Raw genomic sequence first — 27,041 nt, 5'->3', positions numbered from 1 at the left:
GGGGGAAAAAAAAAAGAGTACAGGGTGGATGGGTGGAAAGAGACGATGAAATCGGTCTTCGATTTCTGCTCCCTCTTCGGGATACAGCTTCCTTGGCGACGACACCTCCAGGGATACATCTGCTGTCGTCGGCTGTCCCTCGATTCGAGGGACGCGCATTAACCACCTCATGACGCAACAGGCCAACTCTCAACCTGCAGATCCTATGGTGCATGGGGCAGGACGGCCATGAGTTATTGGGGGATCCAGCCTGCCGGATTCTTTGTCGATCCCTCTCTGCCTCATCATTAAGGGGTTGGGACTCGGAGCGTGATGCGGCTTGACCGACAAGCTGCCGCCATTTTGGATGGCTGGTAGTGAGCTCCTCCCAGTCACTAATGTCAATGCTGCTGCACTTCAAGGAGAGCCTCAGGGCATCTTTGAAGCGTTTTCTTCATCCTCCCCTGGAACGCTGGCCATTTGAGAGTTGAGAAACCAGGACCTGGCGGGGGAGACAGCTGGTGGACATCTGGACATAGCGGCCAGTTCATCATAGTTGATTTTGCAGGAGTTTTGCCTGAACACTTGTGGAGCTGGCTTCAGGAAGGACACTAGCGAGCGTTTGTTCAACAGTCCTCCTATTGAATCCAGAATTTTTCTATCCTAAGAATATATCCAACAAGAGTTGGCAACTGACTACTTCATTGAGGACAGGATTGAAGGTTGTGATGCCCTCCAGGGTCAAATATCTTGCCCACATTAACCAACTTGGCTCATCTATTTTTCATTTGTTCATGGGATGTGGGCGTCACTAGCTAGGCCAGCATTTATTGCCCTTGCTCGAGGGCATTTAAGAACCAACCACATTGCTGTGGGTCTGGGATCATATGTAAGGATGGCAGATTTCCTTCCCTAAAGGACATTACTGAACCAGATGGGCCCTTTTTGTACAACAGTCAGCAATAATTTTGTGGTCATCATCACTTTTAATTCCAGATTTTGATTGGATTCAAATTTCACCATCTGCTGTGATGAGTCCCCACAGCATTATGCTGGGTCTCTGGAACCAGAGACTAGTCCAGTGACAATACCACCACCTCCCGCCTTTACTGGGCAAGATAACCAGACAGTGACTACTGAAATAACACCCCAGAGTCGCTGCCCTTCAGAAGAGCATCACACTGCAGACGGAGGATATTTGGCCCATCGGGCTTGTGCTATCCCAATTAGTCACACTCCCCCACCGTTTCCTCATAGCCCTGTAGACTTTTTCCCTGGCAAGTGCCTATCCAATTTCCTTTTTGAATGTTATGATTAAGTCTGCTTCTACTGCCCTTTCAGGCAACATTCCACTTCATAACTCGCCAGGTACATTGTTTGTCCTCATGTCGCTTTTGGTTCTTTTGCCAATCACCTTAAATCTGTGTCCTCCCTGGTTTCTAACCCTTCCTGCCAGTGGAAACTGTTTTTTTCCCTATTTACTCTATCAAAACCATTAACGATCCTGAAGACTTTAATCTCATCTCCTCTGCTCTGAGGACAGCAGCCTCAGTTTCTCCAGTCTCTACCTGTAATGGAAGTCCGTTATCCCTGGTACCAAGGAATTGCTGGTACAGAACTTGAGTATTGCTGAAAGAAGAGACATGTCGAAGCTTTTCATCTTGCACTCATCAGGACACCTCACAAGAATACCAATATAAGAGGAAAACAACAATTTATACTGTTTGTGAAGAGAGTGCTGATTGGTTGGCAAGTGGACTCTGATTGGTAGAGGTGTTGCCATGGCGAATGCACCAGCGATGGTGGCTGACAGTTAACTGCTAATCAATCAGCACTCTCTTCACTTAAAGGGAAAAACCAATTTATACTGTATGTTAGTATTCTTGCGAAGTGTCGTGACAAGTGCACATTTCCGAAATTCTCTCTCTCCACCCCCCACCCACCCATGATATTGGTAAATCTTCTCTGCACCCTCTCCAAGCTTTGGCATCCTTCCTGAAGTACAGTGCGCAGAACTGGAGGCAATACTCCAGCGGAGGCCAAACCCTTACTTTATACATGTTTAACATAACTCAAATAACAAATTCAAGGATCTGGTATGCTTTCTTTTGGAAGGGGAAAAAAAAGCCATCTCTCAACTTGTCCTGTCCCCTTAAAAGATTTCTGTACTTGCATCTCTGCTTCTGCAGTAACCTTTAATTGTGGGGATGGAGGTAGATTCACCAAAAGCTGGTATTTTCTAAAGAACCTCAGGAACACTGGCTTACCATTGAAAGGATCAATCCCAAGTTTCAGTCGGTGATCAAGGGCTTTCCCGATTTCTTTCTTCTTCATGCACTGAATGCCGAGGTTAGCAAAACTGAAAGGGAGAAACAGGGAGCGCCGTGAACAGCGAGTGTGAGGCTCCCGCAGAATGATCACAACTGCGGGTATGGTCAGCAGCCAGCAACACAAGCGGGGCATAGGGCTGGACCATCAACCCAGGTCGTCACAAATTCAATAAATCCCATGATTCACAGGGAAAACGTTCACGAGAGAAAAAGAATCCGAAAATGGTGCACCAATATCTTTTTGTGAGAGAGAAACAGGTCACTTTTAATCAGGTGCAGCCCCATAATCCACGATTAACTCTCAAAGGCCTAACAAGAGGAGAGCTTGCTTGCTAGCGATTAAAAGGGTCCCAGTCACAAGTGCAAGCCAGGCTTGGTGAAGCAGCTGGTTACTTCCATAATGCTGAATAATAATCATGAATAACACTCACATTCCCACAGCGCAGCCTCTAAAATTAATTTGTTTTAAAGTCATGATGCCTCCCAGGGTCAAATATCCTGTCCACATTAACCGTCTTGACTCATCCATAAATGGCCAAGATACCAGAGAGTGGCCAGTGACCATTAAATAATACCCCAGAGTGTCGGCACCCTTCGAGAGAGAATCTTAGAGTGATACAGCGCAATGGAGGACATTCGGCCCATTGGCTCTGCGCCAGCTCTTTGGTAGTGCTATCCCAATTAGTCACACATTCCCCCACCGTCTCGTCATAGCGCTGCGAACTTTCCCCTGCAAGTATCCATCCAATTCCCTTTTGAAAGTTACGACTGACACTGCTTCCACCTCCCTTTCAGGCAGCGCATTCCAGGTCGCGAGGTTATGGAAGTGACTTCCGGATAAAACATAATCTGGGATTAGTCAGATGCAGCAATGTGGCCAAAGGGCTTTCCTCCCACCTTGCGCACTGAGATCAGCACTAACCCAGCCCGCATCAAGGACTAAACTATATCATCTCTCCTCATAGAAGATAAGTAGAGTAGACCTACATTCCTGGGAGTTTAGAAGAATGAGGGATAATGTAACTGAAACGTATAAAAGTTTGGAGGGTCTTTGACAGAGTAGATGCTGAAAAAATGTTTTCCCTGGCTGGGAACCTAGGAATCAGGAGTGACAGTCTCAGGATAAGGGATCGGTATTTAGGACTGAGATGAGGGGTTGTGAATTTTTGACCCCCTCTGCCCAGAGGGCTGTGGATGCTCAATTGTCGAGCGTATTGAAGACAGAGGACGATAGATTTTTCAATGCTGAAGGGACTTATTAAGGAACGTGGGGAGAGTGCAGGAAAGTGGAACTGAAGAGATCAGCCGTGATCTTATCAAATGGCGGGGCAGGCTGGGGGTAGCACATGCTTGACCACCGAGGGGCAGAGAAAGAGAGGAAGTAACGGCAAGAGAAATGGCCAGGGTTTTTAAAAAATAATCCTTGCAATCTCACACCCAGCAATAAAGCGGCTGTGGTTTGGTGAGTCATTCTGTATTTGCAAGTACAATGTATCCTTTAATCATGAAACAGCACATTCTTGACTACAGGAACTCTGTCCCTTACCTGGCTTTCATGTTGCACTTGGGACTAACCGTCACTTCGCAGATGCCATTTTGGCAGTCTTTACCCACAAGACTGTGTGGGTGTGGCTTGTATGGTTCATCTTTGGTTACCAAGGAAACAACCACCTTGACCTCACCTTGCCAGTTCTGGATCTGGACAGAAGAGAACAACGCACCAATTCAGCAACTATCAACATCCTCGGGGTTAACGCTGACCAGAAACTGAACTGGACCCGCCATATAAATACTGTGGCTACAAGTGCAGGTCAGAGGCTGGGAATTCTGCAGAGAGTAACTCAACTCCTGACTCCCCAAAGCCTGTCCACCATCTACAAGGCACAGGTCAGGAGTGTGATGGAATACTCCCCACTTGCCTGGATGAGTGCAGCCCCAACACTCAAGAAGCTCAACACCATCCAGGACAAAGCAGCCTGCTTGATTAGCACCCCATCCACAAACATTCACTCCCTCCACCACCAATGCACAGTAGCAGCAGTGTGTGTACCATCTACAAGATGCACTGCAACAACTCACCACGTCTCCTTCAACAGCACCTTCCAAACCCGTGACCTCTACCACCTAGAAGGACAAGGGCAGCAGACACATGGAAACACCACCACCTGCAAGTTCCCCTCCAAGTCGCTCACCACCCTGACTTGGAAATATATCGGCCGTTCCTTCACTGTCGCTGGATCAAAATCCTGGCACTCCCTCCCTAACAGCACTGTGGGTGTACCTACACCACATGGACTGCAGCGGCTCAGGAAAGCAGCTCAGCACCACATTCTCAAGGGCAGCAAATGCCAGCCTAGCCAGCAATACCCACACCCCACGAATGAATAACTTTTAAAAAACTACCCCGGCACAGTTTGATCACACCAGTTGGAGGAAGAGATTCTAAAATACATTTATATTGTGCCTTTAACATATTAAAATGTTCCAAGGTGCTTAAGACAAAATTAGACACTAAAGCCACATAAGGAGATATTAGGGCAGGTGAGCAAAAGCTTGGTCAAAGAGATGTTAAGGAGCGTCTTAAAGGACGAAAGCAAGGTAGAGAGCCAGAGATGTTTAGGGAGGGGTTTCCAGGGATTGGAGCCCAGGCAGCTGAAGACAAGGCTGCCAATGGTGCAGCGATTAAGATCAGGGATACTCAAAAGGCCAGAATTAGAGGCATGCAGAGAACTCAAGAGGGTTGTAGAACTGGTAATTAGAGGTAGGGAGGGGTGAGGCTCATGAAAATGATAGATAACCTCATTTGAATGTATTCTCCAGTCTTTCACCAATAGCAATTTTAAAATTATGAAGGGGTTTGATAGGGGAGATGTGGAGGAGGCTTTTCCACTTGTGACAGAGACCAAAACTAGGGGTCACAAATAAAAGACAGTCACTAATGGATCCAATAGGAAATTCAGGAGAAACTTCTTTATCCAGTGGATGGTTAGGTGTGGGTTCAAGTCCTCATTCCACAGATTAAAGCATAAGATCTAAACCTCAGTGTCAGGACTGAGGGAGTGCTGCACTGTCAGCGGTGCCATCTTTCAGATGATGATGTTAAACTGGGACCCTGGGCACAAGTAAAAAGATCCCAAGGGACTAACTATATTGAAGAGCAGCAGGAGAGCTCTCCCCAGGATCCTGGGAAATATTTATCCCTCAACCACGACTTTAAAAAAAAGATTATTTGGCCAATTCTGTTTGTGGGATCTTGCTGTGCACAAACTGGCTTCTGTGCTTCTTAAATTACAACAGCAACTGCACTTCGGAAAGTATGGCCTTGGCTGTAAAGTGCTTCGGAAATCCTGAGATCATGAAAGGTACTATATAAATGTAAGTTTTTCTTTCAAGCATTCAGTTCATTCTTGCTAACGTTGTCCTGTAAGCCACCACCGGCTGACGGCTAATTCAAAATGCATTTAACAAATAAACCACGGGCAGGTATAATGGAATCCCCCGCAAAATCTCCCTATCTGAGCCCCACCCAGTGACCATGGGAATTCACCCAGTAACGCGCCTCAAACTCCAGGCTAAAATTCCCCCGAATATTCCACTGCAAATAAAGCCTAAAAAGAAACAAAACCAATGGAGAATCTATTATTTCAAAAATTGGTGTGTTGGTTATCCAAAATGTCTCAGATTTATTTGGTCCTTCGCCAGCTGCCTGGAATGACAAAACTGAACAGCAAGCAGCTCAACACTCTTTGCAATTAAAGTTTGGTCTTTACTGTAATCAGAAATAAATCATTATCTAACCCCGTGCAGTACCTGCCCTGGGAGTGTTTGATGGGGACAGTGTAGAGGGAGATTTACTCTGCATCTAACCCTGTGCTGTAGCTGCCCTGGGAGTGTTTGAGGGGGACAGTGTAGAGAGAGCTTTACTCTGTACCTAACCCCGTGCTGTACCTGTCCTGGGAGTGTTTGATGGGGACACTGTAGAGGGAGTTTTACTCTGTATCTAACCCCATGCTGTACCTGCCCTGGGAGTGTTTGATGGGGACAGTGTAGAGGGAGTTTTAGCTGTATCTAATCCCATGCTGTGGTTAATGCTAACAAATGAAAACCTTTCCCCTTTCAGGAGGATTGAGAGCCAGAGGAGAGATGTTTCTTTTTTAAAAAATCCTCAAGCTATGATGATCTGAAATGTGCTGATGATGAAATCAGATTTAATAGTAACTATCAAAAGCAAATTGGATTAATACTTGAAAAGGAAGTAACTTGCAGGGCTTTGGGGAAAGAGCTGGAGGAGCGAGGCTAATTGGACAACTTTCAAAGAGGCATAAGACATAGGAGCAGAAATTAGGCCATTCGGCCCATCGAGTCTGCTCCGCCATTCAATCATGGCTGATAAGTTTCTCAACCCCATTCTCCCGCCTTCTCCCTGTAACCTTTGATCCCCTTACCAATCAAGAACCTATCTATCTCGGTCTTAAATACAGCTGGCATAGGCACGATGGGTGAATGGCCTCCTTCTGCGCTGGTGATTCTATGAAATGAAAACATGTAGAGCGAGTAGAATATTAATTCAAAAAAAAAAACCACCTGTTTCTCATGTCTTGATGAGGGAATTGCATCATATGGTTAGGCATACAACACAATCTGGCCGGCAGTTTGCTGCAATGGTTAAGACTGGCTTCTTTATGTAAATTCTATGTAATTCATTCACCCAGCTGGTCCATGCTGGTGTTTACGCTGCTCATGAGCCTCCTCCCACCACTCTCCATCTCACCCTATCAGCATATCCTTCTATTCCTTTCTCTCACCTGTGTTTCTCCAGCTTCCCTACAAATGCACCTAAGCCATTCACCTCAACCACTCCCTGGGGTGGTGAGCTCCACATTCTCACCACTCTCTGGGTCAAGAAGTTTCTCCTGAATTCCCTGGGGATTTATCGGTGGACTGTCTTATACTGATGGCCACTAGTTTTAGGTTCTCTCATAAGTGAGACATCTGCACTATCAAATCCCCTTCATAATTTCAACTTTATCTCGCCTTAGTTTTCTCTTTCCTAGGATAAGAGCCCCAGGCAGCTCAATCTTTTCTGACAGATATAACCTCGCAGTGTGTTCTTGTAAATCTCTTTGTTGCACCTTCTCCAGGTTGGGTTGCCAACCCTCCAGGATTGGCCTGGAGTCTCCAGGAATTGAAGATCAATCTCCGGGACGCTGCTGTGGGCAACCCTGGAGAGAAATCATCGGGACATTCAAAAAAAAAATTGGGATTTTTTTTGTAATTTTCTTTGAACGTTTCTCTTTGCCAGATATAAAAATATTGAAAATGAGGGAAAAGGCTGTTTGGCTGACAGTCGAGCATCATCCAATTGGGTAATGAGTCTTTTCGCTTTCCGATTGGCGTAGGAAGGCCGTACGTGTTGGCTGACCAATGGCTGGAGTGTGGGGGCAAGTCATGTGGTGAAACCTCCAGGGATACATTTAATCACAGTTGGCAACCCTAATTCCAGTGCCTCCATATCTTATTTTATAATCAGAAGGTCAGAACTGTGCACAGCAAGGGCACTCTTATTTAGCAGTATCAAGCAATTTATCTTCAATGAACTATCTTCCTTTCGGTTGACAGTGTTAACACATTGACACTCCATATGAACCACAGCTAGTACAGACCTCTCGGGCTACATGGCCTGTTTCTGTGCTGCAGGTGCCTTGCAGTGCTTTTGGTGCCACTAATTTAACAACAGCATCCTTACCCGGTCTGGCCTACATGTGACTGCAGACCCGCAGCAATGTGGTTGACTCTTAACTGCCCCTCTGAAATGGCCGAGCAAGTCACTCAGTTCAAGGGCAGTTAGGGATGGGGTAACAAATGCTGGCCTTGCCAGCGACACCCACACCCCATGAAAGAATGAACATTTTTTTTTTGTGCTACTACCTCCTTATGAACTACCACTTGCACCCCAGTTGGGAGATGGTGACATAGTGGTTAAGCCACTGGACGAGTAATCCAGAGGCCCAGGCTAATGCTCGGAGGACATTGAACTTACAGAGATAGAGAGGGGGCGAGGCCTTGGATGGATCTGAAACGAGGATGAGAATTGTTTAAAAAAAAAGAAAATCGAGGCATTGCTTAACTGGGAACCAGCCGGTCAGTGAGCACAGGGGATGATGGGTGAATGGGACTTGGAGCGAGTAAGGACACAGGCAACATAGCTTTGGATGACCTCAAGTTTACTGAGGTTAGAGTGTAGGAGACCGGCCAGAAGTGTATTGGAATAGTCAAGTCTGGAGGTTACAATGAAAACAAGCGTCGCAGCAGCAAATGAGCTGAGGCGGCTCTCGAGGCTGAATTCTTCAGGGAGCTTCTTATGAGAGCCACCTCCACCAGTCAGCTCAGGTTTAGTGACAAGTGCACAGGGCAGGCAGTGCAGCTATTCCTGAAGGCACGGCATGGAGACTCACCTGGATGGTGGGCAGGGTTTTGCTTTGCTCCGTTGTGTTCTCTCCAGGGATGCTTCCTGCTGAACGACCCTCACACTCGTAGCGAAACCTCATACCCCGCTGCTTTGGTTGCTCCACGATAACCAATTTGGGCATCTCCTCCTTCACATAAACGTTGGGCTGCGGGTGGGGGAAGAGCCTGGAGCTCGCCCGGGATGACTCAGCCCTCCTCCCGCCGCGACTGGCGACTTTCCTCTTCGTGTCCTGGACCCTGTCGTCCCTGACCAGCTGAGGCGGTCCTGTGCCCCTGCTGACCAGCTGAGGTGGCCCCTTGCCCCTGCTGACCGGCTGAGGCGGCCCCGCGCCCCTGCTGACCGGCTGAGGCGGCCCCGCGCCCCTGCTGACCGGCTGAGGCGGCCCCGCGCCCCTGCTGACCAGCTGAGGCGGCCCCGCGCCCCTGCTGACCAGCTGAGGCGGCCCCGTGCCCCTGCTGACCAGCTGAGGCGGCCCCGTGCCCCTGCTGACCAGCTGAGGCGGCCCCGTGCCCCTGCTGACCAGCTGAGGCGGCCCCGTGCCCCTGCTGACCAGCTGAGGCGGCCCCGTGCCCCTGCTGACCAGCTGAGGCGGCTCCGTGCTCATCGGTATCAGCTCCGGCAGAGACACAGCCCATCCAGGGGTCTGGTTCATAAGTTGGTTCTTGATCTCTCCAATCTGAGGATCGGTGAAATCACAGGGTTGCGGGTTCCTGCTTTCCCCCTCTTCAAGGTCCTTCAGGATAAATTCATTCAATACGTTCAGATCTGGGGGGGCAGAAAAAAAACATAATTGCATTGGAAGCTGTTCACAGAAGGTTCACTTGATTAATTCCTGAGAAGAAAGGATTTTCTTCTGAGGAGAAGGTGAGTAGGTTGGGCCTGTGCTCATTGGAATTTAGAAGAATGAGAGGCGACCTTATTGGAATATATAAGATTCTTAGGGGTCTTGACAGGGTAGACGCTGAGGGGTTGTTTCCCCTTTGTGGGAGAGTCTAGGACCAGAGGGCATAATCTCAGAGTCAGGGGACACTCACTTATGACAGGGACGAGGAGGAATTTCTTCTCTCTGAGGGTAGTCAATCTGTGGAATTCTTTACCGCAGAGGGCTGCAGAAGCTGGGTCGTTAAGTAGATTCAAGGCTGAGATGGACAGATTTTTAATCAGTAAGGGAATCAAGGGTTATGGGGAAAAGGCAGGAAAGCAGAGTTGAGGATTATCAGATCAACCATGATCGCATTGAATGGCGGAGCAGACTCGATGGGCTGAATGGCCTACTTCTGCTCCTACGTCTTATGGTCTAACAGGTCTGATGCAGAGAGGAGGTTTTCCCCTCGTGGGAAAATCTGAAACTAGGGGACACAGTTTAAAAATAAGGGATCTCCCATTTAAGATGGGGATGAGGAGAATTTCTCTCTCTCAGAGGGTCGTTAGTCTGTGGAACTCTCTTCCCCAGAAAGCAGTGGGGGCTGGGTCACTGAATACATTCAAGGCTGAGTTAGACAGATTGATCGACAAGGAGTGAATGGTTCTAGGGACAGGCAGGAAAAGTGGAGTTGAGGCCACAATCAGAACAGCCATGATCTTATTGAATGACAGAGCAGGTGCGAGGGGCCGAATGGCCTACTCCTGCTCCTAGTTCCTGTATAAGTAGCTCAACCAGAGCCGCCTGGATGCCTCTCCAGTCAATGGATGATCCTGGAACTATTTCTACTCTGCACGGATCGGTAGGGGTGGGGAGCTGAGGAGAATAAGGAGGGGTTACCCTGAAAGCAGGCAGACCATCTTTGAGGGTCATTGTAGAATCCAACCACCATCAATTAAATTGGTAGAATTGAAATTCAATTAGTTAATAAATTCATTTAATTAAAAAACTCTGGAATATTGAGCTAGTCTTCGTGATGGTGACCATGAAACTATCATCGATTGTGATAAAAATCCATCTGGTTCACTAAGGCCCTTTAGGGAGGGAAATCTGCTGTCCTTACCCGGTCTGGCCTACATGTGACTCCAGACCCACAGCAATGTGGTTGACGCTTAACTGCCCTCAAAGGTAATTAGGGATGGGCAACAAACGTTGGCCTTGCCAATGAAGCTCACATCCGATGGAAACATTTTTTTTTGAATAAAAAAACGTGCAATCATAGAATAATACCACTCAGAGGGAGGCCATTCAGCCCACCAAGTCTGCTCTTTTGAAGAGCAATCAGTTAGTTACATTCTTTGGCTCTTTCCCCCTATCCCTGCAATTTCTTTTTTTCCCCCAAATCAATCAAATTTCCTATTGAAAGGCTACGATTGAACCGTCCTCCACCACAATTCATTCCAAATCCTAACCACTCACTGTGTAAAAAAAAAAAAACTTTGGCGTCATGTCACCTCTGGCCAATCACCTTAAATCAGTGCCTTCTGGTACTCTTCAGCCCTTCTAAACAGTTTCTATTTACTTAAACCCTTCATGATTTTAAACATTTCCAGCAAATCTCCTCTTAGCCTTCTATGCTCCAAAGGAGAACGACCCCCAGTTACTCCACTCTATGCACATCATTAACCCCGGAACTATTGCTACTGGAGGAACGTTACAACTGTTCTCACTGGGGTTGGGGGTGGGGGGGGGGCGCGGTGGGTGTTGCGGACATCTGCCAGACACCCATATTCCCAACTTCTGCTGGGATCTGCTAACGTGATACAGTTAGACTGGAGGCTTAGGGACGTGGAAAAAGGACAGAACATTAGATTTCTTGGACTTATTCTTTTTAATTTTCTCATGGGACGTGCGCATCGCTGGCTGGGCCAGCAATTATTGCCCATCCCTAATTACCCTTGAGAAGGTGGTGGTGAGCTGCCTTCTTGAGCCGCTGCAGTCCATGTGGTGTAGGTACACCCACAGTGCTGTTAGGGAGGGAGTTCCAGGATTTTGACCCAGCGACAGTGAAGGAACGGCCGATATATTTCCAAGTCAGGATGGTGAGTGACTTGGAGGGGAACTTCCAGGTGGTGGTGTCCCCATGTGTCTGCTGCCCTTGTCCTTCTAGATGCTGGAGGCCGTGGGTTTGGAAGGTGCTGTCAAGTTGCTGCAGTGCATCTTGTAGATGGTACACACACTGCTGCTACTGTGCATCGGTGGTGGAGGGAGTGAATGTTTGTCGATGGGGTGCCAATCAAGCGGGGCTGCTTTTTTTGTGGATGGTGTCCAGCTTCGAGTATTTCACACTCACCCAGGGGAGTGGAGAGGGTTCCGTTACACTCCTGACTTGGGTCAGGTGGATGTTGGCCAGACTTTGAGGAGTCAGGAGGTGAGTTACCCACCTCAGAATTCTGACTGACTCTACGACTCACTGACTCAACAGCTGGACTGTGTGTGGAAAATAACTGTTCTTCCACATCTAAAGAGGAAATCCTCCAGATGTATGGGTACTCACCAAAATTCTGGTCCTGCTGTATTGATCCACTGGCACCTGGGAAATTGAGAGAGAGGAAAAAGAAACAGGATAAATTAATGATATAAGATCATCCACACTGTGACACCTGAGATAGGGGAGTCTCTGCCATTGATCAGAACAGGGAGGGTTTTGAAGACAGCAGGATGTTGGGCATTATAGGTACATTTTCTACAGATTATGCCCTCACCCTCCCTCACCAGGGATTAAAAAATAAAACAGTCCCACGTTTCTCCAGAAACGCGTTTAATTGTCTCAGACAGTCTCCATCAGCACACCACAACAGGTTTACACAGCTGTATTGTTCCATAGGACATTCCTTGCTGGCATGATTTCACATGGAGTGGAAACACCCAGCATTGACCACTTGGACCAAATAGCTGGATTTTCTGCCCTCAGTTCCATGTAAATTTATTAAGATTTAATCTGTTTCACCTGCTATTTCAATCCTTCACTAGTCAACCATTTGCTTGGATTATACTACAAGTCAACTCACGTATACAGTCTTGAAGTATTAATCCCCCACTATCAACATCCTGGGGGTCATTGTTGAGCAGAAACTGAACTAGACCAGCCATATAAACACTGTGGCTACAAGAGCAGGTCAGAGGCTAGGAATCATGCGACGAGTAGCTCACTTCCAGACTACCCGAAGCCTGTCCAGCATTTGTAAGGCACAAGTTAGGAGTGTGGTGGAACACTCCCCACTTGCCTGGGTGAGTGCAGCTCCCACAGTACAAGAAGCTCAACAATATCTAGGACAAAGTAGCCCGCTTGATTGGTACTCCCTCCACCACCAACATACAGTGGCAGCAGTGTGTGTACCATCTACAAGATTCAGCAACTCACCAATACTCCTTAGACAGCACCTTCCAAATCCATGACCACTACCATCTAAAAAGGAAAAGGACAGTAGGTACATGGGAACACCACCACCTGGAAGTTCTCCAAAACACTCACCAACCTGACTTGGAAATAGATCGCCGTTCCTTCACTGTCACTGGATCAAAATCCTGGAACTCCCCTCCTAACAGCACAGTGGGTGTACCTACACCACATGGGCTTCAGCAGCTCAAGAAGGCAGCTCATCACCACCTTCTCAAGGGCAATTAGTAATGGACAATAAACGCTGGTCTAGCCATAGATACTCACATCCCATGAATAATTTTTTTTTTTTAAAAAGTGCGTGAAAACGATGTCCCTTTTCCAAGACAAAACAAAACTCGATTTCCTTACTCTTTTCTCGTGATTATAATTCTTGACGCTTGGAATCACCATTCATTCTTGGACTCTGTTCTTTCCTTTACCCCAACCGCACACAAATTAAACTATTTTACCCAAATTCTCACCACACACAGCCACACGCAGACAGGTCAGCGAGCATCAGAGGAAGCCAGGCCTCCCACTGTAAAGCACTCGAAGCGGGCAGGGAATGGTATTCACACAGAAATGCCTCCAGCAGGCTGATCTGTCCCACACTCTTGCTCAGTCAGGGACTGAACAAGTCAGGCTGTGGACCTCGTTAAAACACCACAGGAACAGGAAGAGAAACTCGGGAATGTGCTGCAACCCACGCCAAGCTTAAGAGCAGAGTAATTCCCCCCACTACCAGAAACTGGAGCCAATAATTCCCCTCTTTCGTCCCGTGTCCACCCCCCCACCCCACTTGGTGGCGAGCTCATAAGCTGGTGTGTGCAAGCTTCCTCAGAAAAAGGAAGTGCTCTGACATACAGTTTTTGCCAGGACCATCTGGCTGGCTGGCTTCCGCCACTGTCACAAAGTCAGGGAGAAGTGGTGTACAAATGGCTTCCTGAGTCAGAAGCAACCGATACCATGACGCCTTTGAGCCTTGTCAGCCTTCGATGACAACGTCATCGGGCAGGGGCCAGGACCCACTTGAAGGTCAAGAAGCCACAATCTCTGCTGAGTGGGGCTTCGAGCAGAGAAGGGAGGCAAGGGGAGGTGGGAGGGGAAAGAGTAGGGCAATGTCAAGCCATGCTACCGAGTAGTCTCCTACTTTCCCCAATGGCAGAGCGGCAAAGGGCACCATTCAGAATAGCAGCGAGCCACATCAAACCCTGCCTGCTGCCGAATTCAATCGTAAGAATCAGAAGAAATAGGAGGAGTAGGCCATTCAGCCCATCGAGCCTGTGCCACCAGTCAATAAGATCACGGCTGATTGGATTGTGGCCTTAACTCCACTCTCCTGCCATAACCCTCGATTCCCTTGTCGATCAAAAATCTGTTGAAATCAGCCTTGGGGGAAAAAAACTCAATAACCCAGCCTCCACTGCTCTCTAGGGAAGAGAATTCCAAAGACCAACGACCCTGGGAGAAGAAATTCCTCCTCATCTCAGTCTTAAATGGGAGACCCCTTATTTTGAAACTTTGTCCCCTCCTTTTAGATACTCTCACGAGGGGAAATGTCCTCTCAGCAGCTACCCAGTCGAGCCCCCCTCAGAATCTTATGTTTCAATAAGATCACCTCTCATTCTTCTAAACTCCAATGGGTACAGGCCCAACCTGCTCAACCTTTCCTTGTAAGGCAATCCCCTCAAGCTTGTAAATGTCCTTCCAAGGCAAATTTGTTTCTCTTTATTCTTTCATGGGGTGTGGGTGCCGCTGGCAAGGCCAGCATTTGTTGCCCATCCCTAATTGCCCCTGAACTGAGTGGCTTGAGTGGCCCTACTTCAGAGGGGCAGTTAAGACTCAACCACATTGCTGTGGGTCTGGAGTCGCATGTAGGCCAGACCGGGTAAGGACGGCAGATTTCCCTCCCTAAAGGGCATTAGTGAACCAGATGGGTTTTTACACCAATCAACGATGGTCACCATTACTGAGACTAGCTTCCAATTCCATTCACTGAAGTTAAATTGCAGCAGCTGCCCTGGTGGGATTTGAACGTGTATCCCCAGAACATTACCCTGGGCCCCTGGATTACTGGCCCAGTGACATTCCCATTACACCACCGTCTCCCCAGGTGGTAGAATTGGAGTTAGGGAAAGGAAGGAAAGAAGGAAGGGATTCCCACCACAGTCACTGTCCAATGAAGTTACCAACCCTCCAGTATTGACCAGAACTCTTCAGCAATTAAAAAGTGATTTTCCAAGATGCTAGCACAGCCTCAGGAGAAAAAAAAAACATACTCACAGGGGCGGTAAAGAAAAACCGCGTAATTATTCCCCATTTTCTTTGAAGACTTATTAATTATAAAGCGTTTGGATTTAAGATAGGATTACAAAGGCTGTTTGACTGGTGGACAGCATTATCCAGTCAGGATTTGGAAGGCTGTCTGCCATCCAATTATTGAAGCGTAGCCACTGTTAATGCAGCAGCCAATTTGCGCACAGCCAGCTCCTACAAATGACAAGGTGATAAATGACCAATTCCGTCGTTCCTTAGCAACGTTGCTGCTGCATGTAGCAACTCCCACCAAGAGGTCTGCCGTCATGGCGGGTCTCGCTCATCTGTCCTACGCCATCCTCACACACCCACTGTAGCTCGTCTGCGACCTCTCTGTGACCTCTGTCATCCAACTACACCTAAGTCGACCTCTCTTCCTGCTGCCCTCCACAAGCGATCTCTGCAGCTTTACAGCTCTGATCAAATGGCTGAAATACTGACGTTTCCTTTTCTGGATGTCACTTTTTTTTTTAAAAAGAGAGTTCTTTCTGCACTTGCTATTTCAAGCGCCCCTCCATTTGTCTCATTGTCTGCATATGGAATTTTAAGCAGGTTCCTCATAATCCATGGCCTCTACTTTCTTCTGCAGATCTTTGCTTATCGTCCAAGTGATGTTGAGGGAGGGGTAAATATTGATCAAGAGCACAGCCGCTGAGTGGCTGACAAGAGGCAAAATTTCAGAAGATCAATCGTATTGAATATAGCAGAGCATTTTCAAGGGGCCCAATAGCCTACTCCAGCTCCTATTCCTTGCAGGAGGGAGAACAAAAAGGAACGAGTGGCTGCTAACTGAACCAGAAAGTAATTTAACTAAATACCTGAAGCTGAAGTTGCCAAGTGTTTTTAGACAAACTCACAAAGGATTCATCATATGACCAACCACCTCCAAATACCACACAAGCAACACTGCCACCCCTCTCTTCCTCTTAATTTTTATAGCTAATAAACAAAAAAGAAAAATCAAGCGTTCAATGAGAGAAAAAAAGCTCTTATTTTCCTGTAAATGGTCCTATGGTTTTTCTCACGAATCGTTGGCAGCATAGTCATAAGGACACAGACGGAGTACTGTTGACCTATCGAGTCCATGCCAGCTCTCTGTAGAGCAATCCCAATCAGCCCATTCCCTTGCTCTATTCCCCTTAGCTCTGGAAGGCTCCATCCAATTTCCTTTTGAAATCATTCAATGTCTCTGCTTCCAGCACCCTCATAGGCAGAGTGTTCCAGGCCAAGCGTTGCATAAAAAAGTTCCTTCTTCACTTCACCCGCCCCCCCCGCCCCCCCCCCACCCGCCCCCCCCCCCCACCCGCCCCCCCACCCCCCCAACACCACCACCCCCACCCCCCCCCCAACACCACCACCCCCACCCCCCCCCCACCCCCCCACCCCCCCAACACCACCACCCCCACCACCACCACCCCCACCCCCCCACCCCCCCCACCACCCACCCCCACCCCCACCCCCCCCCACCCCCCCCACACCACCACCCCCACCCCCCCAACACCACCACCCCCACCCCCCCCACCCCCTCAACACCACCACCCCCACCCCCCCAACACCACCACCCCCACCCCCCCCCCACCCCCCCAACACCACCACCCCCCACCCCCCCCCACCCCCCCAACACCACCACCCCCACCCCCCCCCCACTCCCCCAACACCACCACCCCCACCCCCCCCCACCACCCTCCCAACACCACCCCCCCACCCCCCCCCCACCACCCACCACCACCCCCACCCCCCCCCCCACCACCCACCACCACCCCCACCCCCCCCCCACCACCCACCACCACCCCCACCCCCCCCCCACCAACCACCCCCCCCCCCCACCCCCACACCACCCACCCCCCCCCCACCCAAGACCACCCCCCCCACCCCCCCCACCCCCCCCACCACCCCCCCCACCCACCCCCCCCCACCCCCCCCACCCACCCCCCCCCACCCCCCCCCACCCACCCCCCCCACCCCCCCCCCCACCCACCCCCCCCCACCCCCCCCACCCACCCCCCCCCACCCCCCCCACCCACCCCCCCCACCCCCCCCACCCCCCCCACCCACCACAAACCACCCCCACACCCCACCCCCCCCACCCACCCCCCCCACCCACCCCACAACACCACCCCCCCCACCCCCCCCCACCCACCCCACCCACCCCCCCCACCCCCCCCCACCCCCCCCCACCCACCCCCCCCCCACCCCCCCCACCACCCCACCACCCCCCCCACCACCCCCCCCACCCACCCCCCCCACCCCCCCCACCACCCCACCACCCCCCCCACCACCCCACCCACCCCACCCCCCCACCCCACCCACCCCCACCCCCCCCAACCCACCCCCACCCCCCCCACCCCCACCCCCCCCCACCCCTGCACCGCCACCCCTCCCTCCCTCCAGCCTGTACCTCTTGCCCAAAACCTTAAAACTGCGGCCCCCTCATCCCCGTACCACCAGTGAACAGGAACAGTTTGTCTACCTTTTCCAAACCTCTCATCATCTTGTACACCTCCCTCAAATTTCAGTGAGAACAACCTCAGCTTCTCCATCCTAACCTTGTAGGTAAAATCGCTCATCCTTGGGACCATTCTGCACCCACTCAGGGACCCTCGGATCCTTCCTGAAGCGTGACAATCAGAACTGGATGCAATTCTCTAGTTGTGGCCTAACCAGAGCTTAGTTTCCGAGGAGATTAATCTTTCATTCCTGGAGGCTCCAGGATAATCCTGGAGGGTTGGCAACCTTAACAGAAGTGCAAGAGTCGGAATGTTTCAACTTAAGTGCAGAACTTGAATCTTGCTGAAAAAGAGAGACACGTTGCTATAGTTTTTCATCTTGCACTCATCAGGACAAACACAAGAATGCAAAATTTCAAACAATCACAGCAACTTAAACTACAGGAGAGAAGGACGCTGATTGGTTGGCAAGTCAACTCCAGTTGGCCACAGTGTTGCCATGGAGAAAGCAACAGGGAATGATAGGCTCCCCAGGCTCCCGGGTAATTCAAAAAAGGTGCAAGGCTTGAACGTATTCCTTTTGTTTGCAGAGAATGGATCCCTGCGTATGAGTGTATGTCCCTTGTAGCAAGTGTAAATGAGCCACGTTATGAACTTGACTGATTATACTTAATTGGTTGTTAGCACACTCAGGATTGTTCAGCAAGTGCTGCCAATCGCAGAATCACATCTAACAGTAGACATTTTGTTCCGGGTTTTTCAAGAATGGGCTGGTTGAGTGTGATCGGCATTAAGGGGCAGAGGAGCCATTTTGCACATAAGCATGAAAAAGGAGAATGATTGGTTAATAACTATTCACATTTATATGGCGCCTTTAAAATAAAAAGTGTCCCTCAGGATCATTAGCAGACAAAATTTGACACTGAGCCACGTAAGGAGATGTTAGGACAAATGACCAAAAGCTTGGCTCAAAGAGATGGGGCTTTAACGAGTGTCTTAAAGGAGAAGAGACAGAGAGAGGGACAGGGGCCAAAAGGTTTAGGGGATGGAATTCCCACACTTAGGGCCCAGGCAGCCGAAGGTATGGCCACCAGCGGTGGAGCACTGATAGCTGGGATGCTTGAGGAGTCAGAATTAGAGGAGTGCAGAGATTCAGTCAAGTTTGTAGGGCCGGAGAAGATTACAGCAGTACTGAGGGGAAGGGGCCAAGGATGGATCTGAAAGCGAGGATGAGAATTTTAGAAAGCAAAGCATTGCCAGATCAGGAGTTAGTGTAGGTCAGCAAGCACAGGGTGGGGGGAGGGGTGGTGTATGAATGGAGCTTGGCGTGATTTTGATCAGTATTGACCAGGACACCAAGGTGGACCCCTGGTAGAACAGTGGTGGCAGTCTGTGGAACCAGGCTAAAGCAAGGAGTCAGTACTGCTAGGGTAAGAAGAGAGGAAGTGCGTGGAAAGAAACACAGTCACCCAAGGTCAGTAGATTTGCAAAGGAGGAATAGGATCATGACAGTGTGGACAAAAAATGATCTGCTAGAGAAAAAAAATCAATTATTGAAACATACAAGATTCTGGGGGGGCTTGAGTAGATGCTGAGAGGATGTTTCCTCTCGTGGGGGAGTCTAGAACCGGGCAGCAGAGTCTCAAATTAAGGAATTTTCCATTTAAGATTGGGATGAGGAGGAATTTCTTCTTTCAGAGGGGTTTGAGTCTGTGGAATTCTGTCCTCCAGAGAGCAGTGGAGGCTGGGTCATTAAATATATTCAAGGCTGAGTTAGGCAGGTTTTTGATTGAAAACAAAAACAGAATTACCTGGAAAAACTCAGCAGGTCTGGCAGCATCGGCGGAGAAGAAAAGAGTTGACGTTTCGAGTCCTCATGACCCTTCTGTCGAAGGGTCATGAGGACTTGAAACGTCAACTCTTTTCAAGGGTCATGAGGACTCGAAACGTCAACTCTTTTCAAGGGTCATGAGGACTCGAAACGTCAACTCTTTTCTTCTCCGCCGATGCTGCCAGACCTGCTGAGTTTTTCCAGGTAATTCTGTTTTTGTTTTGGATTTCCAGCATCCGCAGTTTTTTGTTTTTGTTTTTATCTCAGGCTTTTGATTGATAAGGGAGTCAAGGGTTATGGGGGACAGTCAGGAAAGTGGAACTGAGGCCACAGTCAGATCAGCCATGACCTTACTGAATGGCAGAGCAGGCTTGAAGGGCTGAATGGCCTTCTCCTGCTCCTATTACCTATGTTAGACAAGAGGTTGGACTGAGAGAGATTTCGATCAAGTCTGACTAACATGCCAAGATGCTATCATCTTTTCTCTCAGCTTTCAGTAGCAGAGGTGGCTTGCTCTAAAGGCTCTCCCCTGGTCTAAAAATAACGGCAGGGAGGCGGGTCTCACCATCCTGTGACTCACTTCGGCTTTCTTAAGAGAGACCCGATTAAGTCAGTACATCGACCGCAAAGGAATCAAGAAATCAGTCGGACAGAGATGACAAACAAGTTTGTTCCCAAACAGTGAAACATCGCCAAGAGTCCAGCAGCTTTGCTGAACCACCTCCGGAAACCAGGGTGTTTCATTTGAAAGATTTAGCAGAACGTGAAAGAGCCAGAATAGGCAGATTGTAATATTCCGTCAGGACGCGATAACGCTTAAGAAATCTCCAAAACTTTGGCAACTCCAAGGAGACTCGCGTCGCCCCTTTAAATTGGTACTTGCCCCACAATGAATCGGTCAAGACTGACGCGGTGTCTCTTGAGGGCTAAGTTTGCCTGTGAAAATCTGCCCATCATCCCACCTCTGACGTTATCCCGATTTTCTGCTCTGCCTTTCACAATCTCTTGAACGGGCCTCCGAGCGCCACAATAGCCACCAGAGGAAGAAAATAAGTGCCCCGTTGAAACATGAAAACTCCGATCCCACTGTCGCCCTCACCATTCTAAACAAAAACTTCAAAGCTTTGCACAGAGAGGCTGAACAGGAAACCGGAGGGGCTGGGTGGGAGGGTGGGAAATATTCACTTCCAGGATACATTCCTGCTCTCCATTATTACTTTGGCAGATTGGAGAAGTTGGGACTGTTCTCCTTGGAGCAGAGGAGGTTGAGAGGAGATTTGGTAGCAGTGTTCAAAATCAGGAGGAGCCTGGACAGAGTAGACAGGGAAAAACTGTTCCCCTCGGTGGAAGGACAGAGAAAGAGAGGGCACCGATTTTTTAAGATAATTGGCACAAAAAAAAAAGAAGCAACAGGGACAGAAGGAGAAACTTTTATCACGCAGCGAGTGGTTAGGATCTGGAATGCAAGGCTCTGGAGAGAGGGTGGTGGAGGCAGGTTCGGGCAGGGGGTTGAAGAGGGGAATTGGATTATTATCCGATCAAGGGAAAAACATGCAGGACTGCAGGAGAATGGCATTAGGCGAACTGCTCATGCGGAGAGCGGGCGCAGGCACAAACGGGCTGAACGGCCTCCCCAAGCGCTGCAACAGTTCTGTGCTCATCACTCGGCCGGTTCTGCCCGTAAGAGCCAAGGTTCTTAAAGGCACATGCCAACTTGGCAGCATCAAAGCACAGCCATACGGCAGACTCAAGTTTGCCCACCAGTGACACCACAGGAGGTGTATTGACATATAAATAAAATTCTTGTATTCAGCACATGTCCAGAAACCACACAGCAGACGTCACCAGTCCAGATGCCGACTTTCTACGTGTCCTATTTTGCTGCCATTCAGAACAGTTTTTCTTTCAGAAAGCGAGCCCTTGCCCTGAAATTGTTGCAGCTGCCCTCTGACTGACTTCGGGCAGTGTTGTGGGTAATAGCAGTTCACGTTTACCCAGTAAAAGCATTGCCCTGAACGGCAAAAGCCAATTGTCACCTATTTCATTGCATTTACAGCGCAGAAACAGGCCATTCTGCACGGTCGCTCCATGCTGTTGTTTATGCTGCACAAGGGGCCTCCTCCCACTATTCATCTCACGCCAACAGCATATCCTGTTAGTTCTTTCTCCCTCGTGCGCTCGTCCAGCTTCCCAAAAATGCATCTATACGATAAGCCTCAAACACTCCACATGGTAGCAAGTTCCACATTCTCACCACTCTCTGGGTGAAAGAAGTTTCTCCTGAATTAATATTAGTGATGATCTTATATTCTAGGGATGGTGACCTCAGGCTGATCTTTCGTACAGTGTCAATGCTCCACTGCCTTACAGTGGTACCTCAACACACAGACACAGACACAGACACACTACAGCCTTATGTCTTTTATGTAGCTTGCAGACTGCACCGCTGTCTGTTTGTAAATCTCCCTCCTGACACACAACACCCAGTCTCCACTGACCATCCCAGGACTCATCCCTTCTGTGGCATTCCAGCCCCTGTCTCGCTGCAACAGAATGGGTGGGTGGGGAAGAGAGAGGATGGGATGAGCAAGGGAGGGTTGGGAAAGAGAAGAGATCAAGCCGGAAAGGACCAATACCAGAGGGCACATCAGTCAGTAACAAACATCAAACTCAGCCAACATGTAGGGGGAGGGAGGGAAGAGACACGGGGGGGGGGGGGGGGGGGGAACCCGTGACAGGCTGGCACACGGGGTGGGGGGGGGAGTGACAGACACACACACACACACACACATGGGGGGTGCGGGGGAGTGACAGACACACACACACACGGGGTGGGGGGGGCAGGGGAGTGACAGACAGATACACACACGGTGGAGGGGCGGGGGAGTGACAGACAGATACACACATGGTGGGGGGGCGGGGGAGTGACAGACACACACACGGGGGGGGCGGGGGAGTGACAGACACACACACACACACACGGGGGGGGCGGGGGAGTGACAGACACACACACACACACACGGGGGGGCGGGGGAGTGACAGACACACACACACACACACACGGGGGGGGGCGGGGGAGTGACAGACACACACACACACACACACGGGGGGGGCGGGGGAGCGACAGGCACACACACGGGGGGGGTGGGGGAGCGACAGGCACACACACGGGGGGGGTGGGGGAGCGACAGGCACACACACGGGGGGGGGTGGGGGAGCGACAGGCACACACACGGGGGGGGTGGGGGAGCGACAGGCACACACACGGGGGGGGTGGGGGAGCGACAGGCACACACACGGGGGGGGGGGGGGGGAGCGACAGGCACACACACGGGGGGGGTGGGGGAGCGACAGGCACACACACGGGGGGGGGGGGTGGGGGAGCGACAGGCACACACACGGGGGGGGGGGGTGGGGGAGCGACAGACACACACACGGGAGGGGTGGGGGAGCGACAGACACACACACGGGAGGGGTGGGGGAGCGACAGACACACACACGGGGGGGGTGGGGGAGCGACAGACACACACACGGGGGGGGTGGGGGAGCGACAGACACACACACGGGGGGGGTGGGGGAGCGACAGACACACACACGGGGGGGGGGTGGGGGAGTGACAGACACACACATGGGGGGGGTGGGGGAGTGACAGACACACACACGGGGGGGTGGGGGAGTGACAGACACACACGGGGGGGGGGGTGGGGGAGTGACAGACACACACGGGGGGGGTGGGGGAGTGACAGACATACACGGGGGTGGCTGGGGGAGTGACAGACACACACGGAGGGGTGGGGGTAGTGACAGACACACAGGGGGAGGTTGGGGAGTGACAGACACATAGGGGGGGTGAGGGAGTGACAGACACATGAGGGGTGGGGGAGTGACAGATACACGGGGGGGGGGGTGGGGGAGTGACAGACACAGGAGGGGTAGGGGAGTGACAGACACACGGGGGGGGTGGGGGAGTGACAGACACAGGAGGGGTAGGGGAGTGACAGACACACAGGGGGTGTGGGGGAGTGACAGACACAGGAGGGGTAGGGGGGTGACAGACACACAGGGGGGGGTGGGGGAGTGACAGACACACGGGGGGGGTGGGGGAGTGACAGACACACAGGGGGGGGTGGGGGAGTGACAGACACACAGGAGGGGTAGGGGAGTGACAGACACACAGGAGGGGTAGGGGAGTGACAGACACACAGGAGGGGTGGGGGAGTGACAGACACACAGGGGGGGTGGGGGAGTGACAGACACACAGGGGGGGGTGGGGGAGTGACAGACACACAGGAGGGGTAGGGGAGTGACAGACACACAGGAGGGGTAGGGGAGTGACAGACACACAGGAGGGGTGGGGGAGTGACAGACACACAGGAGGGGTGGGGGGAGTGACAGACACACGGGGTTGGGGGAGTTGCAGACTGACACAGGGTGGGGCACAGGCAGATAGATAGGGTGAGAAAGACAGTGACAGATAAACAGGATGGGTTGGGGAGACACCCACCTGTGGAGCCTTGACGCCCCGGGAACTGCTCCTGCTCTTTGCCCTTCATTGCTGCCTCTGCTGGTGTCTGTGCCTCCGTCCGCCGCGCCTCTCTGTTTATTTCAGTTTCTCTTTTTTTTTGTTACTTCTCTGGAAATTCCCAGGCGGAGCTCGCGCTCTGATTGGCCGCAGCCTCCGCGCGCCGGGGTTGGGGGGGGGGGGGGAATCCCCTCCCGCAGCCAACTTCAGCTCGGGGCCGAGCACGTGACGCGGCCCGAGTGACGCCACCGCGCGCGAGCCCCGGCCCCAGCACCCTGGAGATGCCGGGCTGGATCGTCACTCAGGAGACGGATCGAAGCAAAACAAAGCCCGGAGTGGATCAGGAGCCAAAATCCGGATCCGGAGCCAAAATCCGGATCCACTCCAGCCATAAGCTGTAGATGCGGCAGCGAAAGAGTTAATCAGACTGGCCCACGCACGTCGCACTGTAACAAATGCCTAAAAAAGCACCACTGAATAACTTGTGTTGTAGGCAACCTAGATTTTAAACCACAAAGAGGAACATCCCCTTTTTATACTCATCACCCATCGCTCTCTCCACAGAATTACAGTCCTTACAGCTCCCACAATTGCTCCCAACTTCCAGTGGGTTCCCGTGTTCCTGTTTCGCTGAGTAGTGACTTTGAGTGATCGTCTCCAGGTGCATTCCTCAGTTTACAGAGATTTTCTTAAATCCACCACAGTCTGTAAAGCGTTGTACATTTGGTTCTCCTTTCCCCCTGGCCTTGCCAGGACAAATCCTTTGATGGTTGCCGGATGTACCCCTTTAACTAGAACAGTCTCCCTCCCACATCTGGCTGTGGTAAATTGCAAAGCCAAGCAGCCTCTTCTCTCTGATGACAACACAGAACTGCTGCCTGCCTGTGATATTCACTGATATGCAGGGAAGCCTGTAACCTGATCTCAAAAATGGCTTCCTCTGCCCTCTTCCCCATGGCAATGTGAAACTCATTATCCTTGCATCCAAGTAGAAATGATAATTAGCTATCCCTGACTCCAACTCTCTTCCATCTTAGAGTAAATGGACTATTTACAGCACCACTGTTTACAACCCAGTACCTATAACACTTTACTGGGACTTTGGTGGACTCAGTCTACTCATTGTAAACTCAGAGGCTGCTGCCATTGACTCTGAGCCTAAATACCTTGCACTTTCTTCTAAGAAAAACAATCTAATCCTTCCTTTGATCTCTCACAACAGGCTGACTGCTAGGCAGATGGCAGAATAGGTCATAAGACCCCCTTCATTTACCCCCAATTTAAAGCGACAGAGCAAAATATAATAATCTTATATATGTCATAAATGTAACAGCTTGCTGTGTGCAAATTGGCAGCCATGATGCGTACATTGCAACAGCGACTGCGCTTCAAAGATTGACTGTAAAGCTTCTCAGGACGTTCTGGGATTGTGAAAGGCACTAAATAAATGCACGTGAAGCTACCAAAGTCCTTCCCGATGGATTGTCAGGCTGCCCCATCAGCTGCACCTGTCAGTCTGCTTCCACCGCTGTTCAGGAACAGGCAGCAGGCATCAGACCAAGCCTGTCAACAGGAGGTTCCTACTTGGACCCCGACAGCGCAAAACTATCCACATCACAGGAAAAAAAACAATCACACCAAACCGAAACCCAGAACTCCACCAGGCTCCAGTATCGGTTCCCTCTCTCAAACAACAGTACTCTCAGTGAAATGATGAATAATATCACAACTAAAAGTGACGCATTAGGGATTCTCTCCATTGCTGTGTTGTTCAGTTTGTAGGATGAAAAGACCCCCTTGGCAGAGGGATGGTTATGTATATGCAACTGATCATCTTTCATTTTTACTCATCAATGACTCTCTGGGACCTACAGTGTGGTTAGTCAGGGAGTTCCAGGATTTTGACCCAGTGACAGCGAAGGAACAGCAATATAGTTCAAGTCAGGAGGGTGTGTGGAATTTGCAGGTCGTGGTGTTCCCATGCATCTGCTGCCCTTGTCCTTCTAGCTGGTGGAGGTCGCAAGAGAGGTTGGGACTGTTTTCCTTGGAGAAGAGAAGGTTGAGAGGAGATTTGATAGAGGTGTTCAAAATCATGAGGGGTCTGGTCAGAGTAGACACAGGTTTAAGGTAATTGGCGAAAAAAGCAGTGGTGACAAGAGGAGAAACTTTTTCATGCAGCGAGTGGTTAGGATCTGGAATACGTTGCCTGAGAGTGTGGTGGAGGCAGGTTCAATCGATGCTTTCAAGAGGGAATTACACTGTTATCTGAAAAGGAAAAATGTGCAGGGTTATGTGGAGAAGTGGAGGAATGGCACTAGAATTGTTCCTTTGGAGAGCCAGCACAGACACAACGGGCTGAATGGTTGCCTTCTGTGCTGCAACAATTCTCTGATTCTGTTTAGGAGGTACATCTTGCAGGCGGTGCACACTGCTGCCACTGTGTGTCGGTGTTGGAGGGGGTGCCAATCAAGCAGGCTGCTTAGTCCTGGATGGTGTCGAGCTTCTTGAGAGTTGTTGGAGCTGCACTCAGCCAGGCAAGTGGGAAGTATTCCATCACACTCCAGCCTTGTGCCTTGTAGATGGTGGACAGGCTTTGGGGACTCAGGAGGTGAGTTACTCAGTGCAGAATTCCCAGCCTCTGACCTGCCCTGGTGGTCACAATGTTTACGTGGCTGGCCCAGTTACGTTTCTGGTCAACTGTTACTGTTGGTCAAAGCTCTTTATCTCCAGTCTCTCCTGAGGTATATTTTCTGCTTTTGGTACAATTTGCACCAAACATTTCTCCCATTTTGAAAAGTGCTTTTTCTCCCTGAGTTTTCCCTCATGCTCAGTGCTAATCGCCA

General features: G+C 50.5%; 1 protein-coding gene across 6 annotated transcripts in view; it reads right to left on the bottom strand.

Moving 5' to 3' along the window:
• Positions 1–24,320, bottom strand: part of LOC121272671 (putative transcription factor p65 homolog) — a 40,752-nt gene extending 16,432 nt beyond the window's left edge. For 2 of the 6 annotated variants that reach the window (XM_041179382.1, XM_041179387.1), the window contains exons 1-6: positions 24,181–24,266; positions 17,869–18,188; positions 12,198–12,233; positions 8,765–9,543; positions 3,856–4,007; positions 2,247–2,338 (exon numbers count right to left, since the gene is read on the bottom strand). In XM_041179382.1, the coding sequence (XP_041035316.1) occupies positions 2,247–2,338; positions 3,856–4,007; positions 8,765–9,543; positions 12,198–12,233; positions 17,869–17,977 (1,168 nt within the window). In that variant the 5' untranslated portion in view covers positions 17,978–18,188; positions 24,181–24,266. Of the gene's footprint in view, positions 1–2,246; positions 2,339–3,855; positions 4,008–8,764; positions 9,544–12,197; positions 12,234–13,064; positions 13,110–17,868; positions 18,189–24,180 lie in introns of those variants that run through there. The other 4 variants (XM_041179383.1, XM_041179386.1, XM_041179388.1 and 1 more) reach the window with 4 other exon arrangements.
• Positions 24,321–27,041: the final 2,721 nt, after the last annotated feature.

Source organism: Carcharodon carcharias, chromosome 34 (assembly GCF_017639515.1).
Source record: "Carcharodon carcharias isolate sCarCar2 chromosome 34, sCarCar2.pri, whole genome shotgun sequence".
NCBI classification, from domain to species: Eukaryota; Metazoa; Chordata; class Chondrichthyes; order Lamniformes; family Lamnidae; genus Carcharodon; species Carcharodon carcharias.
The sequence above is the reverse complement of the archived record's forward strand: the minus strand, read 5'-3'. Positions and strand labels throughout refer to the sequence as shown.